Source organism: Phacochoerus africanus, chromosome 3 (genome assembly GCF_016906955.1).
Source record: "Phacochoerus africanus isolate WHEZ1 chromosome 3, ROS_Pafr_v1, whole genome shotgun sequence".
NCBI lineage: Eukaryota > Metazoa > Chordata > Mammalia > Artiodactyla > Suidae > Phacochoerus > Phacochoerus africanus.
The window spans coordinates 134,504,066-134,521,772 of NC_062546.1; the positions used below are offsets into that span (position 1 = coordinate 134,504,066).

General features: G+C 37.3%; 1 protein-coding gene and 1 non-coding gene across 2 annotated transcripts in view; both read left to right on the forward strand.

Moving 5' to 3' along the window:
- GCA (grancalcin) overlaps positions 1–17,707 on the forward strand; it is a 38,813-nt gene that overhangs the window by 12,409 nt on the left and 8,697 nt on the right. The window contains exons 4-5 of the mRNA XM_047772748.1: positions 14,600–14,643; positions 14,932–15,076. Coding sequence (XP_047628704.1) covers positions 14,600–14,643; positions 14,932–15,076 — 189 coding nt within the window. The remainder of the gene's footprint in view (positions 1–14,599; positions 14,644–14,931; positions 15,077–17,707) is intronic.
- Positions 3,340–3,557, forward strand: LOC125123835 (small nucleolar RNA U3). The gene has a single exon (XR_007134205.1). It is a non-coding gene; the product is annotated as a small nucleolar RNA U3 (small nucleolar RNA).

Sequence of the window (17,707 nt, forward strand, 5' to 3'; positions counted from 1 at the left end):
TTGTACACTTGAGAAGAATATATATTCTGCTGCTTTGCGGTGGGATGTTCTATAGATATCAGTTAAGTCTGTCTTGTCTGCTGTGTCATTTAAGGCCTGTGTTTCCTTGTTGATTTTTGTCTGGATGATCTGTACATTGATGTAAGTGGGGTGGTAATGTCCCCCACTATTTGTGTGTTGCTGTTGATTTCTCCTTTTATGGCTGTTAGCAATTGCCTTATGTATTGTGGTGCTCCTCTGTTGGGTGTATATATTTACAATTGCTATATCCTCCTGGATTAATCCTTTGATCATAACGTAATGTCCTTTGTCTCTCGTGACCTTCTATATTTTAAAATCTGTTTGTGAGTATTGCTACTCCCCCTTTTCTATGATTTCCATTTGTATGTAATACTTTCTTCCATCTCCTCACTTTAAGTCATTTTGTGTCCTTAAATCCGAAGTGGGTCCCTTTTTTTTTTTAAATTGATCTTTTTTTTTTAGGGCTGCACTTGTGGCATACAGAGGCTCCTAGGCTAGGGGTCGAATTGGAGCTGCAGCTGCTGGCTTACACCACAGCCACAGCAATGTGGGATCCAAGCTATGTCTGTGACCTACACCACAGCTCATGGCAATGCCAGATCTTTAACCCATTGAGCGAGGCCAGGGATTGAACCTGCATCCTCATGGATACTAGTCAGATTTGTTTCTGCTGAGCCACGACTGGAACTCCTGAAGTGGGTCTCTTACAAGCAGCATACATATGCATCTTGTTTTTATATCCATTCAGCCTGTCTGTGTCTTGTGGTTGAAGCATTTAATCCATTTACATTCAGTGTGATTATGGATAAGTATGTACTTATTGCCATTTTCTTAATTTTTTTGGATTGTTATTTTCAGTCTTTTTCTTCTCTTCCTCTTTTGTTGTCTTGTGATTTGCTGACCATCTTTAGTGTTACATTTGGATTGCCTTTTTTTTTTTTTTAATGTGTGTGTCCATTAGAGGTTTTTGATTTGTGGTTCCCATTATATTTTGATGTAACTATCTGTATATATGCAGAATTGTTTCTGGTTACTGGTCTTTTAATTTCAAATGCTTTTTCAATGTTCTGAATGTGTCTTTTCTCATGCTTGCTAGTTTTGATATATTTGTCAATAGGTGAATTACTACTTTTATATCATCTTTGTCTTTACTAGTGAACTTTTTCATTTGTTACATACTTATTTCTAATTGTGGCTTTTCCTTTTCTGCTTAGAGAAGTTCCTTTAGTAGTTGCAGTAGAACTGGTTTGGAGGTGCTGAATTCTCTTAACTTTGGCTTGTCTAAAAGCTTTTGATCTGGACTTTCCCTGTGGCTCACAACTTAACTATTCCATTAAATCCGAATGAGAGATTTCCTGGGTAGAGTATTCTTGGGTCTAGGTTCCTTCTCTTCTTCACCTCAAATATATCTTCCCACTCCCTTCTGGCTTTTAGGGGAGTTTCTGCTGTGAAATCATCTGTTATCCTTATAAGTGTTCCTTTGTATGTTACTTGTTGCTTTTTCCTTGTGACTTTTAATAGTTTTTCTTTTTTAAAAAAAAAATTTATTTATTTTTTTTTCTTTTTAGGACTGTACCTCTGGCAATATGGTAGTTTCCAGGCAAGGCGTTAAATTGGAGCTATACCTCCTGGCCTACGACATAGCCACAGAAATGTGGGATCTGAGCTGTATCTGTGACCTACACTGCAGCTCATGGCAATGCCGGATCCTTAACCCACTGAGCAAGGCCAGGGATCAAACCTGCATCCTCACGGATACTAGTTGGATTCATTACTTCTGAGCCACAATGGGAACTCCTGTATTACATTTAAAAAAATACTAAAGTGTACAATGTTTTTCAATTTCTGTTGTAACAGCAAAGTGAACCAATCACATATAGTTCCCTGTGCTGTACAGTAGGAGCCAACTGCCCATCCACTCCAAATGTTACAGTTTGCATCCACCAACCCCAAACTCCCTGTCCATCCCACTCCCTCCCTCCCTCCCCCCATACTTCCTAGCCAACCACAAGTCTCCTCTATGTCCATGGTCTGTTTCTGTTTTGTGGATAGGATCATCTGTGCCATATTTTAGATTCCACATATAAGTGATAACATATGGTATTTGTCTTTCTTACTTACTTCACTTAGTATGAGAATCTCTAGTTCCATCCATGTTGCCTCAGATGACATTATTTTGTCGTTTTATGGCTAAGTAGTATTCTGACGTGAGTATGTACCACAACTTCTTAATGCATTTATATGTTGATGAACATTTAGGTTGTTTCTGTGTCTTGGCTAATGTGAATAGTGCTGCTATGAACATTGGGGTGCATGTATCTTTTTGAATGAAAATTTTGTCCAGGTATATGCCCAGGAGTGGGATTGCTGGATCGTATAGTAGTTCTATATTTAGTTTTCTGAGGAACATCCATGCTTTTTTCCACAGTGGTTATACCAATTTACATTCTCACCAACAGTGAAGAAGGGTACCCTTTTCTCCACCCTTTTCCAGAATTTGTTATTTGTAGACTTATTAATAATGGCCATTATTAGATGGCTGGTGGGTGTGAGGTAGTACCTTATAGTAGTTTTGATTTGCATTTCTCTGATAATTAAGTGATGTTGAGCATTTTTTCATGTGCCTGCTGGCCATGCATATGTTCTCTTTGGAGAAATGTCTATTTAGGTCTTCTGCCCATTTTCATTTGGGTTGTTTGTGTTTTTGTTGTTGAGTTCCATGAGTTGTTTATATATTTTGGAGGTTAGGCCTTTGTTGCATCATTTGCAAAGAAATATTTTTTCTTTGTATTTAATTTTTGTCAGTTTGATTAGTATGTTTCTTACTGTGTTTCTCCTTGGGTTTGTCCTGTATGGGATTCTCTGTGGTTCCTCAGCTTGAGTGTTTCCTTTCCTAAAATATTAAGGAATTTTCAGCTATAATCTCTTAAAATATTTTCTCTGGCCCTTCCTCCTCCTTCTGGAATCCCTATGATGCAAATGTTGCTACCTTTAATGTTGTCCTAGATGTCTCTTAGGCTCTCTTTAGTTCTTTCCATTCTTTTGTGTGTGTGTGTGTGTATGTGTCTTTTGTCCTTTTTTAGGGCCCCACACGCGGCCTATGGAGGTTCCCAGGCTAGGGGTCTAACTGGAGCCACAGCACAGCCACAGCAATGCTAGATCTGAGCCACATCTGTGACCTACACCAGAGCTTACGGCAACGCTGGATCCTTAACTCACTGAGTGAGGCCAGGGATTGAACCCACAATCTCGTGATTCCTAGTCGGATTCCTTTCCACTGTGCCACAATCGGAACTCCTCTTTTCATTCTTTTTTCTCTATTCTTTTCTGTGGCAGGGGTCATTTCTGTAGTCACTTCCCCTTACTAGAGAAGTTTCTCTGAATGTGTAGAGCACCCAAAATCATGAGGAGGAGACACAGCGTTCTCTCATGAGTGTGACACTGGCTCTTGGTATTGCTTCTGCAACAGCCACTTGCTATTGATGATCGTTCTCTTCCTTTGGGAGAGTAAGAGGGAGAGAAGTTTAATTCTCAGTTTAATTCTCTGTATCCTAATGGGGTGGGGGGAGAGAGCTAAAATCAGTCAATTTCTGAAAAGTTTTTTCCCACCATTCTTTGTCAGATATATTTACTCTTACATAGACTTGGTTGTATTTTGAGAACGAAGATCTGCTTATTTGACGACTCAATTTTTGTCATTTCTTCTTAACATATATTCAGATTCTCCCAGTTAATGAATGTGTACCATGTTAACTTTAAAGCAGAAGCCATTTTACTCAGCAAAATGATGGAAAAAGTTTTCTCATGTAACCTTTACCACTCCCCCGCTCCCTACCTGAGTAGTTTCTGTATGAAGGACCTCTGGGCTCTGATCCTGACTCTTCCACATATTATCGCTATGAACTTTGGAAATGACCTTTCTGGGCCTCAGCTGCTTTATTTGTAAAATTGGGACATTATAGGTCTGGCATACCTATGTGAAATCATGAAACACACACTACCTGGCTCATAGTACCTGCTTATTCAATGTTAGATGAATTGTAGTGTGAATATACCATAACCACCTATTACTTTTTTTTTTGGCCACCTTTTGGCATATTGAGTTCCTGGGCCAGGGATCAGATCCAAGCTGCAGTTGTGACCTGTGCCACAGCTGTGGAAACAGCAATTCCGTAACCTACTGTGCTGGGCCAAGGATCATACCTGTATCCCAGTGCTGCAGAGGTGCCACAGCGGGAACTGCTATAACCACCTATCTAACGTTGACACCATGTGAATCATTTAACGACAGTCAGCTCTTTTAACTTGTGGATATTTTTTCTCGGTGGGCATAAAATGTAGCTGAAATAATTTCTATTATAAAAATTTCAAAATATTTTATAAAATAGCATAAAACAGTTGTAAGCATTTTTACTAATTTATTCATTTATTTTTAAGGACCTACTAGTAAGAATTTGGATACTTGACTGAACTGTACTGACATAGTATCTCCTTTATCAGGATTATGTAACTAGTCTTAAGATACATCAGAATACTAGTTGAATGTAATTGTGATAAGGATTAGAAAAATTAAATTCTGCCTAGTAAGTCTTCAATTATAGTTCTATAACTATGAATGTGTTAATAATTCTAATAACCTGATTTTTCAAGGTAGTAAACTATCTTTAAATTTTTTATTTTAATTTATAATTGAAGTTTAGTTGATTTATAGTGTTGTATTAGTTTCAGGTGTACAACATAATGATTTGATATTTTTATAGATTGTACTTCATTTAAAGTTTTTTATAAAATATTACCTATATTTCCTGTGCTGTACAATATATCCTTATAGCTTATCATCTTATTTACTATAAAAATTTTTTTATTATAATTGATTTACAATGTTCTGTCAATTTTTGCTGTATAGCAAATGACCCAGTTAAACATATATATATATATATTTTTTCTCATATTATCTTCTATCATGTTCTATCACAAGTGATTGGATGTAGTTCCCTGTGCTATACAGCAGGACCTCACTGCTTATCCATTCTAAATGTAGTAGTTTGCATCTACTAACCCCAGACTCCCAGTCCCTCCCTCTCCCCCTTGGCAACCACAAGACTGCTCTCCATGTCTGTGAGTCTGTTTATGTTCTGTAGATAGGTTTACCTGTGCCATATTTTAGATTCCACATATAAGTGATATTATATGGTATCTCTCTCTCTGTTTGGGACTTCCTTCGCTTAGTATGAGAATCTCAAGTTCCATCCACGTTGATGCAAATGGCATTATTTTGTTCTTTTTTATGGCTGAGTAGTATTGCATTGTATGTATGTACCACATCTTCTTAATCCATTCATGTGGTGATGACATTGAGCTTATTTCCGCATCTTGGCTATTGTGAATAGTGCTGCAGTTGAACATAGGGTACGTGTATCCTTTTGAGTGAAAGTTTTGTCCAAATATATGCACATGAGTGGGACTGCTGGATCATGTGGTAGTTCTATATTTAGTTTTCTGAGGTCCTCCATACTGTTTTCCATAGTGGTTATATCAATTTACATTCCCACCAACAGTGAAGGAGAGTTCCCTTTTCTCCACATGCTCTCCAGCATTTGTTATTTGTCGACATGTTAACGATGGCCATTCTGACTGTGTGAGGAGGTATCTCATTGTAGTTTTGATTTGCATTTCTCTAATAATTAGTGATATTGAATATTTTTCATGTGCCTGCTGGTCGTCTGTATGTCTCTTTTGGAGAAATGTCTGTTTAGGTCTTCTGCCCATTTTTCAATTGGGTTCTTTTGTTGTTGTTTGTATATTTTGAGATTAAGCCCTCATTGATTGCATCCTTCACAACTAATTTCTCCTATTCTGTATGTTGTCATTTTTTTTTAATGGTTTCCTTTCCTGTGCAAAAAATTTGGGGTTTAATTAGGTCCCATTGGTTTATTTCTGTTTTTATTTATATTGCCTTTGGCAACTGACCTAAGAAAACATTTGTATTACTGATATTAGAAAATATTTTTCTTATGTTCTCTTCTAGGAGTTTTATGGCGTCTTATTTTTTTGTCTTTTTAGGGCTGCACCCATGGCATATGTAGGTTCTCAGGCTAGGGGTCAAATGGGAGCTGTAGCTCCTGGCCTACACCACAGCAACACAGGATCTGAGCTGTGTCTGCGACCTACACCTCAAGGCAATGCCAGATCCTCAACCCACTGAGCAAGGCCAGGGATCAAACCTGTGTCCTCATGGATACTAGTCAGATTCATTTCTGCTGAGCCATGATGGGAACTCTGGTGTCTTATGTTTAAATCTTTGAAGTATTTTGAGTTTATTTTTGTGCAGGTTTTAAGGTGTGTTTTAGTTTTGTTGATTTACATGCAGATGTCCAGTTTTCCTAGAACCACTTGCTGAAGAGATCGTCTTTTTCCCACTTTATATTCTTGCCTCCTTTGAAGATTAACTGGGTTTATTTCTGGGCTCTCTTTACCATTCCATTTGTCATAGGTTGTTTTTGTTCTAGTATCATTCTATCCTGATTACTATAGCTTTGTAATGTTTTCTGAAGTCCAAGAGTGTTATGCCTCCTGCTTGTGTGTTTTTTTTTTTTCTTCCTCCCTTAGGATGGCTTTGGCAACTTGGAGTCTTTTATGGTTTCATTTAAATTTTTGGATTGTTTATTCCAGTTCTGTGAAAAACGCCATGGGTAATTTGATAGGGATTGCATTGAATCTGTAGATTGATTTGTGTAGTATGGCCATTTTAATTATAGTAATTCTTCTAGTCCAGGAGCATGGGATACTTTTGCATTTCTGTGAAATCTCTTTAATTTCCTTGATTAATGTTTTATACTTCTCAGCATAGAAGTCTTTCACCTCCTTGGTTAGGTTTATTCCAAGGTATTTAAATTTTTTGAGTGTGATTTTGAAAGGTATTGAATTTTTATATTCCTTTTCTAATATTTCATTGTTAGTATTCAGAAATGCAACCAATTTCTGAATGTTAATCTTGTATCCTGCTGCTCTGCTGAATTCATTGTTCAGTTCAAACTGTTTTTGTGTGGACTCCTTAGGGTATTCTATGTATATATAGTATCATGTCATCTGTATATAGTATAGTTTTACCTCTTCTCTTCCAATCTGGATACTGTTTATTTTTCTTTCTTTGTTTCTTTCTTTCTTTCCTTCTGTCTGTCTGTCTTTCTGTCTTTCCCTTTCTCTTTCCCTTTCCTTTCCTTTGTCTGCTTTCTGTGGCTAGGACTTCCTGTACTATATTGAATAAAAGTTGTGAGAGTGGACATCCTTGTCTTGTTCTAGTTTTTAGTGGGAAAGCTTCTCAGCTTTTCTCCATTAGTATTATGTTGGCTGTGGGTTTGTCTTAAATGGCTTTGATTATGTTAGGATGTTTCCTGTATACCCATTTTGGTAACAGTTTTAACTTAAATGGATGTTGGACTTTTTCAAACACTTTTTCTGCATCTGTTGAGATGATCATGTGGTTTTTGAATTTTCTTTTATTAATGTGGTATATGATTGATTGTCTTCATTGAATTATCCTTGTTAACTTGGGATGAATCCCATTTGGTTGTGGTGTATGATCTTTTTTATGTGTTGTTAGATTCAGTTGGCTAGAATTTTGTTGAGAATTTTTGTGTCTATATTCATCAAAGATATTGGCCTGTAATTTTCTTTTATGGTAGTGTCTTTGGTATTAGGTTGATGATGGCTTCGTAGAATGTCTTTGGGAGTGTTCCGTCTTCTTCAGGCTTTTGGAAAAGTTTAAGATTGGTATAAGTTCTTTGGATGTTTGGTAGAATTTGCCTCTGAAGCCATCTGGTCCTGGACTTGTGTTTGGGAGTGTTTTTATTACATATTCAATTTCATTTCTAGTGATCTGTTCAGTTGATTTATTTCTTCTTGATTCAGTTTTGGTGGTCTGTGTTTCTCTAGAAAGTTTTCCATTTCTTCTAGGTTGTCAAATTTGTTGGTATATAATTGTTCATAGTTTTTTTTTTTTTTTTGTATTTCTGCAGTAGCTGTGGAGATTTCTCCTTTTTTCATTTATTTTGTTTGTATGAGTTCCTTCTGTCCTCTTGATGAGTCTGGCCAGAGGTTTGTCAATTTTGGTTACCCTTTCCAAGAACCAGCTTTTGGTTTTGATTTTTCTGCTGGTTTTTTTTTTTTAATCTCTATTTTGTTGATTTCCTTCCTTCTGCTGAGTTTAGTTTTTTTTTTCTTTTTCTTTTCTTTTTTGCTCTTTTTGTCTTTTTCTAGGGCCACACTTGTGGCATGTGGAGGTTCCCAGGCTAGGGGCCTAATCGGAGCTGTAGCTGCCAGCCTACATAAGAGCCACAGCAATGCCAGATCTGAGCCACATCTGTGACCCACACCACAGCCCATGGCAATGCTGAATCCTCAACCTACTGAGCAAGGTCAGGGATTAAACCCACAACCTCATGGTCCCTAGTTGGATTTGTTAACTGCTGAGCCTTGACGGGAACTCCTATTCTTCTTTTTCTATTTCTTTTAGGGGACACATTATGTTGTTGATTTGAGATTTTTCTTTTTGAGGAAGGCCTGTTTTGCTATGAATTTCCTTCTAAGAACTGTTTTTGCAGCATCCCATGGATTTTGAATGGTTGTGTTTTTATTTTCATTTGTCTTGAGGTGTTTTTTAATTTCTTCTTTGATTTCCTTGTTAGACCCATTGGTTTTGTCATAGCATATTTAGTTTCCATGTAGTCATTTTTTTTTTTCTTCCTCATTTCTTTTCCCGGGGTTGATTTCTAGTTTCATGCCATTGTGGTCGGAGAAGATGATTGAAATAATTTCTATACTCTTAAATTTGTTGAGATTACTTTTGTGCCCTAGTATGTGGATCAGTTCTTGAGAGTGTTCTGTGTACACTTGAAAAGAATCTATATTCTGTTTTTTTGGAATGTAGTGTCCTGAAACTATCAATTAAGTATAACTTTTCTTTTATGTCATTTAGGATCTCTGTTGCCTTTTGATTTTCTGTCTAGAGGATCTATCCATTGATGTGAGTGGGGTGTTAAAATACCCTACTATTATTGTATTCCCATATATTTCTTCTTTTATGTCTGTTAGTATTTGTTGTACGTATTTGGGTGCTCTTATATTAGGCAGATATATATTGATGATAGTAATATCTATCCTCTTTTTGAATGGATCCTTTTATCATTAAATAGTGTCCTCCTTTATCTTTCTTTATGGCCTTCATTTTAAAGTATTTTTTTGTCTGAAGTGCCTGTTGTGATACAGCAGAAATAAATCCAACTAGGAACCATGAGTTTGTGGGTTCAATCCCTGACCTCACTTAGTAGGTTGAGGATCCCATATTGCCATGAGCTGTGGCATAGATTGTAGACACGGCTTAGATCTGATGTAGCTGTGGCTGTAGCTGCAGTTTGACCCCTACCCCTCGAGCCTCCATATGCTGTGGGTGTGGCTCTAAAAAGCAAAAAAATAAAATACAGTTTGTTTTGTCTAATAGGAGTATTACGACTCCAGCTTTCCTGTCTTTTCCATTCTAATGAAATATATTTTCCATCCGCTCACTTTCCATTCATGTGTTTTTTTTGCCCTAAGGTGAGTCTCTTGTAGGCAGCATATTGTAGGCTCTTGTTTTTTTTTTTTTAATCCAGACTGCTACTCTTTTGTCTTTTGATTGGAGCATTCTGTCCATTGACATTTATGATAATTATTTATAAATGTATTTATTACCATTTTAAATCTTGTTCTCCAGTGGATTCTATGTTTCTCCTTTGTTCCTTTCTTTGTTTTTTTTTTTTTGGTAGGATGATTTCCTACTATTTTATGCTTGTTTCTTCTTCTTTTTAGGTTTTCTGATTGTATGTTTTGGTATTCATTTGTGGTTGCCCTGTCTTTCAAGTATGCTGTTTCCTATATCTGCTTGGTTTAGTCTGATAGTCATATAGGCTCAAATACATTCCAAACAAAATAGTCTAGATTTTCTTACTTTGCCACATTTTATGATTTTGATGCCCTTTTTTACATCTTCATGTTTGTCATTTTGCTGTTCCCTGTTTCTCATTGCTTTTATAAATAGGGGTTTTTTTCCTCTTAGATCTGTATACTGGCTTATTTCTTATAATGATTTTATTTTTTCCATTATAGCTGATTTACAATGTTCTGTCAGTTTTCTACTACATAGTAGGGTGACCCAGTCACACATAAATGTATACATTCTTTTTGCTCACATCATCATGCTCCATCACAAGTGATCAGACATATTTTCAGTGCTATATAGCAGGATTCCATTGCTTAACCATTCCAAATGCAATAGTTTGCATCTATTAACCCCACATCCCCAGTCCCTCCCACTCCCTCCCCCTCCCTCTTGGCAACCACAAGTCTGTTCTCCATGTCCATGATTTTCTTTTTTGTGGAAAGGTTCATTTGTGCCGTATATTAGATTCCAGATATGTGATATATTAGTGTATTTGTCTTTGTCTTTCTGACTGGCTTCAGTATGAGAGTCTCTAGTTCCATCTATGTTGCTGCAAATGGCATCATTTTGTTCTTTTTTATGGCTGAGTAGTATTCCATTGTATATATATACCCACGTCTTCTTAATCCATTCATCTGTTGATGGACATTTAGGTTGTTTCCATGTCTTGGCTATTATGAATAGTGCTGCAGTGAACATGTGGGTGCATGTATCTTTTTCAAGGAAAGTTTTGTCTGGATATATGCCCAAGAGTGGGATTGCTGGACATATATGGTAGTTCTATGTACAGCTTTCTAAGGTACCTCCATACTGTTCTCCATAGTGGTTGTACCAATTTACATTCCCACCAACCATGTAGGAGGCTTCCCTTTTATCCACACCCTCTCTAAGCATTTGTTATTTGTGGACTTATTATGATGGCCATTCTGACTGGTGTGAGGTGGTACCTTATAGTAGTTTTGATTTGCATTTCTCTAATAATTAGTGATGTTGAGCATTTTTTCATGTACTTGTTGGCCATCTTGTATACTGGCTTATTTAAATGATTATTTTCCAGTTGTGATTTCCTCCATCCTTTATCTTCTTCTTTCCTATCTACATATGTCCTTTCATTATTTCTTTTAGAATGGGTTTAGTATTGTTGTATTCTTTTAGTTTTTGTTTTCATTTTTAATAAACAAAAGATTAAATGATAATCTTGCTGGGTAGAGTCTTCTAAGCTGCAAATTTTTCCCTTTGAGAACTTTGAGTATATCTTGCCACTCTCTTCTGGCCAGTAGTGTTTCTGTAGAAAAATAAGCTGATATGCTTATGGGGTTCCCTTATAATTAACTCTTTGCTTTTCTCTTGCTGCCTTTAGAATCCTCTCCTTTTCTTTAACTTTTGCCATTTTTACTATAGTATGTCTTCGTATGGGTCTGTTTGGGTTGAACTTGTTTGGGGCCCTCTGTGCTTCCTGTATCTTGATATCCATTTCCTTTAGATTTGGAAAGCTTTCAGCCATAATTTCTTCTAATATGTTTTCAAACACCTTTTCTTTTCTGGAATCCCTATTATGCATAGATTGGCCCACTTTATATTATCCCTTAAATCTATTATATTGCTTCATGTTTTTTCATTGGTTTCCTGTCTGCTGTCCTGACTGGGTGATTTCCATCATTCTGTCTTTCAAGTCCTTCTTATTCATCTGCATTATTCATTCTGCTCTAGAATGCCTTTAACTAAGCTTACCTCTCTGCAGATTAATTTTATAGTTTTTCTTGGTTCCTCTTTATAGTTTCTAGTTCCTTTCCAAAGTAATCTTCAGTACTTTTTTTTTTTTTTTTTGGTCTTTTGAGGGCCGCACCTACAACACGTGGAAGTTTGAAAGGCTATGGGTTGGATTACAGCTGTGGCTGCCAGTGTACACCACAGCCATAGCACTGCAGGATCCATGCTGTGTCTAGGACCTACACCAGAGCTCACAGCAATGCCAGATGCCCAAATCAACCGAGTGAGGCTGGGGATCAAACCTGCATCCTCATGGATACTAGTCGCATTTGTTACCACTAAGCCACAATGGGAACTACCATATACATTCTTAACTCCTTCAGCATTTTCACTGTATCCTTTTTGAACTTGGTTTCTGTTAGACTGCAAAGGTCAGTTTCGGCTGGGGATCAAACCTGCATCCTCATGGATACTAGTCGCATTTGTTACCACTAAGCCACAATGGGAACTACCATATACATTCTTAACTCCTTCAGCATTTTCACTGTATCCTTTTTGAACTTGGTTTCTGTTAGACTGCAAAGGTCAGTTTCATTATTTGCTCCTTCAGAGTTTTTAACTGAATGGTTCCTGAGCTTCTTTCATTTTACTTATATTTTTCTTATTCTGTGAGTTTATGGAAAACAACTCTCTACTGTAGTCTTAGAGTGCTATTTATACTCGAGAATGCCCCTAGGTAGCTAGCTTGTGAGGGCTTACTGGTTTTTTTGGCATGAGGGCTGCTTTTGGTTTGGATGTTTGCTGTCTCTTTCCTCAATGTGTGCAACCTGTTATAACCCTTGATAGGAGGTGTGCCAGTGTATGGCCTGCATATGCTTCCAGGGGTATGGAGGCAATGGGCAGGGCCTGTAGTCAGTTCCTGGTTGCTGGGGCCTTTGACAGCGTTGAGGCCCTGCGGAGGTGTGGCACAGGCTGCTCCTCCTTGCAGGGCCCTGGGAAGTAGCAGTGATCTTTAGGCAGGTCTAGGCAGCACCCCGGAACCTTTTGCAGAGGCAACAGCAGGGCGTGTACATTCTAGGGGAGTGAGGGGAATGGGTAGCACTTAGTTTCAGTGCCCTCCTTGACAGCAGCTGGTTAGGTGATTGGGGCTGCAGCTGGTACCTGTTCACAGACCCCTAGTCGTGGCAGGCCGTGCCCATATCTGGAATCTCAGATGGTTGCGGTGGTGTGGCCCATGTAAGTGGTGCTTGTGGCCTGAGTGTCCACAGAGAAAGATATTCCTGTGCAGGTCCCTCCCTTCTTCCTCTAGCCCTCTACTCCCCACAGAATGGCACCCTTGCTTCCCTTGAGGGCCCAGGAGTCCTCCTGCATTCCATCAGCTGTGACCCTTCTCTCCCCAGCCTGTACTGCACTGCTCCCTAGACCTTCAGGTTGTCTCCACACAGCCAACCCTATTCCTCTATCTGGAATTGACCTCCAAGGCCTGAGTCTCAGCACCCAGTCCCCACTGAGGGTTTCAAAGTGTGGTGCCCAGGTGGTGGTATCAGTGGTCTGTGTAGCTGTCTCTCTTCTTTGCCCTCCTCAGTCTGGCTGCTGTGCTTTTCTCCAAGGCTTTGAGGTTCTTCCTCCATCCCGGCTGATCTCCCTGTCAGTTAGGTGGGCTCCTAGGGAGCAGATTCCTTTCCTCTTTCACAGTTCCCTCTCAGGAGTGCTGGTCCTGTCGTGATACCTTTTTCCCCCCTTCTCTCTCTCTTTTCTTTTGTTCTACTACCAAATTATGTGGAGGGTTTCTTGCTCTTTTTGGAGATTTAGGATCTTCTGCCAGTGTTCAGTAGATGTTCTATGGCAATGGCTCATTGTGTAGGTGGGTTGTTTTGATGTGTTGTGGAAGAAGGTGAGTGCCACATCTTATTCTCCACTGTCTTGATTCCACTCTGCAACCTTATTATCTATATTTCTTCTTCCTTTCTCCCACCAAAAAAAACAAACCAATTGCTTCAGTTCTAAAATTCATCTTTTTCTTACTTGATTGCAATAAATTACCACATGATTTACCTACATTTAGATTCATTTTACTTTACTCTATATTCTGTGTCAACTAATGTTTCTGAAATGAAAACGTTAGGATTGCCCCACTGCTTCTTTTTTCTTTTTTTGTCCTTTTGCCTTTTCTAGGGCCGCTCCCCATGGCATATGGAAGTTCCCAGGCTAGGGGTTGAATCCCAGCTGCCAGCCTACGCCAGAGCCACAGAAACACGGGATCCGAGCTGCGTCTGCAACCTGCACCACAGCTCACGGCAATGCTGGATCCTTAACCCACTGAGCAAGGCCAGGGATCAAACCCGCAACCTCATAGTTCCTAGCCAGATTCGTTAACCACTGAGCCATGACGGGAACTCCCCCACTGCTTCTTAAAGTCCTACAGTGACAGCCCTTGGTCCAAAACTTTAGGGTGGCATTCAAGACTTTTGTGACCTGGTCCTCATCTGCCTTCTGAAGTCATTGTATGCCTCTCCTTCACATATACCCCAAGTTTTAACCAAATCTCTTAAGTCTTTCAAGTTTTATGATCTCAGTACATGACAACTTCTATTTAAACCCACTTTGGCATTTGTGTGAGGAAGACTGAAGTCCTCCTTTTTCCTTGTAACATTAATTTTCAGTTATTTTATAATTGCTTATTTAATTACCCAAATCCCTTTACTAAGTGTGAGTAGTATGAAGGTAGTAATTTTTATTTTAGTCTATTTTATTTTAACTATGCATGCCTAACATTCAGTTTATTCATTGATTGTGAGTTTTTGGCAATTTTTAAGTGTTTTGTTTGGAAAATAGAAATTGTTAGAACTTTACATAAATTGGGCAGAACTTAATACAAATAATGTTTTGTAGCCTTCAGCTTGGAAACCTGCAGAATTATGATTGCCATGTTGGATGTATCCTTGAATAAAAATAGAAACTACTAGAATATAGAATAATCACTTTCTGAATATTAAGGCAATTATTAGATGTAGATGATCATAATAGACTAGGAGGTTTAAATACTTTGTAAAATCCTGTTGAATTTTATTCTTTTCCATTTTTACACAGAAATCTATATGCTAAATTTGGCTAGTTCTTACAGAAGCATACTTACAGGTTTTTAGTCAATTATTTGAAATTTGGGGTCAGGTAAATTATCTTTGGTATCAAAATTTATTTTTGTTAATAAAACTATCAGAGAGATTGCAACAGGAAAAATGGGATTTAATGAATTCAAAGAACTTTTGGCAGTAATTAATGCCTGGAAGCAAAACTTCATAAACATTGATCATGACAGAAGTGGCACAGTAGAGCATCATGAATTGAATCAAGCCATTGCTGCTATGGGTAAGAATTTTAAAATTATTTTTTTATATGGAAATATCTTTTTGTATCACTCAATTTATCACATCTGTAGTTGTATAATGATCATAACAATCCAGTTTCATAGGATTTCCTTCCCATAACCCAAGCACATCCCCCTACCCCCCAAACTCCTCTAGAGACCATAAGTTTTTCAATGTCTGTGAGTCAGCATCTGTTCTGCAAAGTTCAGTCTGTCCTTTTTTCAGATTCCACATGTCAGTGAAAGCATTTGATGTTGGTGTCTCATTGTATGGCTGACTTCACTTAGTATGATAATTTCTAGGTCTGTCCATGTTGCTAAGGAATATTAAAATTCTTTAGAATCTATCCAGGTTACCTTTGATCAGATGAATCTTAATTTTTTGTGTGTGTGTGTGTGTCTTTTTGCCATTCCTTGGGCCATTCCCATGGCATATGGAGGTTCCCAGGCTAGAGGTCGAATCAGAGCTGTAGCCGCCGGCCTACGCCAGAGCCACAGCAACGGGGGATCCGAGTCGTGTCTGCAACCTACACCACAGCTCATGGCAATGCTGGATCCTTAACCCCCTGAGCAAGGCCAGGGATTGAACCCACAACTTCATGGTTCCTAGTTGGATTCATTAACCACTGAGCTGCGTCAGGAACTCCAGATGAATCTTAATTGTTTAATTTTACTAAGTAATAAAGAGGTATCTTACTTCACCAGCTGTTTCCCAATTTGATTTCAATGTTGTAGATACATTCTGATTAAAGACCTTTAAAAAAAACCATCCTATTTATGAGTTTTTCAAAAGATGATCTTCCATACATTATGGTTGATAAAACAATTTCTGAATTTCCTTTTTAGTATGTGTAAATTTTATTCTAATTATACTCACCATTTACATTGTATACTTTTGTAACTTGGTAAGATCTGTAATTTGACAGCAAGGCTTTTCTCAGTTACGGGTCTCCACATTAATAGTCTAGCTTGTAGCAGTAGAAATTTTTTTGGGGGGGGTTCTTTATTTAACATAATGTAGAACACTCAGTAGCTATCAAAAAAACCCTCAAAGTAGCAAGTCTAATTTTAAAATATCTTAATATAACTTTATTTTATCATTTCTCTGATAAGCTAAAGTTCTCAGTCTCCTTTCTCCCAAAAATAATATAAATGATGTTTAACTTACAGTTAATGCAGTTTTAAGTGGATTTCTTAATTGTACTATATATATTTACTCATTTATCCTGTGATTTTATATATACTCATTTCCAAACAAGTTGTATTTGTAATAAAACTTTTGAAAGGTTTTAACTTTCAGAAATAAGAACCAAATGCAAAATATCTCAAATTCCATTTAAAGTGAAAGCCATGATAACTTTGTTGTATAATAGATGGGTCATTTTAGGGATAAGCCTGGCCATATAAACATGTATAATTCAAGTATAGAGTCTTCACACCTAATGAATTAAACTTGGTTCTTAATTTAGCACAGTGCTGGAAAATTAATATTACCATTTGCAAAAAAGAAAACCACCTAAGAGTTCACATAGGCAGTTGAGTGTAATAAAGAGGTATTCTATGTTATTCAAATTTAAATGCCTTCATGTATATTTTAAGATATTCAAATTTTTTTGCTGAAAACACTATGGAAAATCTTATAAATTTTATCAGTACCCACACCCAGATTGTAACTCTTTCATAGGAAGCTCAGTTTATTTGCATATAATTACATTAGCTTGTATATTTAACTTTTTCTATTAATTTATACCTTTCCCTTACTTAATTTTCATTATAGTTATGCAATGCATTATCTTCTGTTGCATTTGTTTGTTTTTCGCTTTGAGTGGATTAATGTCTTTTGTCCAAGTCTACTAATCCAGTAATATATAAAGACTATAAGTCTAGGCTAGCATTCTTCACAGTAAAGTGTACATATCTCATTAAATCCATAGGACCTTTTGTAGGGGTGCAGCAAGTAGAATATATTATTTATATTTCTAATTTTACTCCATTTTTAAGTTTCAGTTTTATATATATTTTTAAATGTAAATAAATAGTAATAAAATGTATAGAATTTAAAACCAAATTAATACACATATAATGGGAGTGAATGATCCAAAAACTTTTTCTGATGGAAGAACACAATCAAAAACTTTTGGAGCCCATGGGCCTAGACTGTAAAGAACTAAGGAAGGTAGTGAGAAGGCTGTGGTTAAGATGAAAATCTATGAAGTAACAGAGTAAGTTTCTAGGACAAAATGGAATAAGGTTTTCTTATTTCTTCCTTCTCTGAGTAACCATGATGATCCTTAAATTTTCTTGGAATATATTGCTTTCAAGTATCTTATAATCAGTGAGAAATATAGGATTTGAATGATAGGAAGGATCACTAGTAATCTTTGTTTTGATATTCTTTAAAGAACTATAAAATTATAGGGTCAAAATATTGATGCATTAGAACCTGTGACACACTAGACATTATTTCAAATCAAATTACATTTTAAAAGACAAGGAGTTCTTGTCATGGCTCAGTGGAAATTAATCTGACTACTATCCATGAGGATGCGAGTTCAGTCCCTGGCCTCGCTCAGTGGGTTAAGGATCTGTCATTGCCGTGAGCTGTGGTGTAGGTTGCAGACGTGGCTCGGATC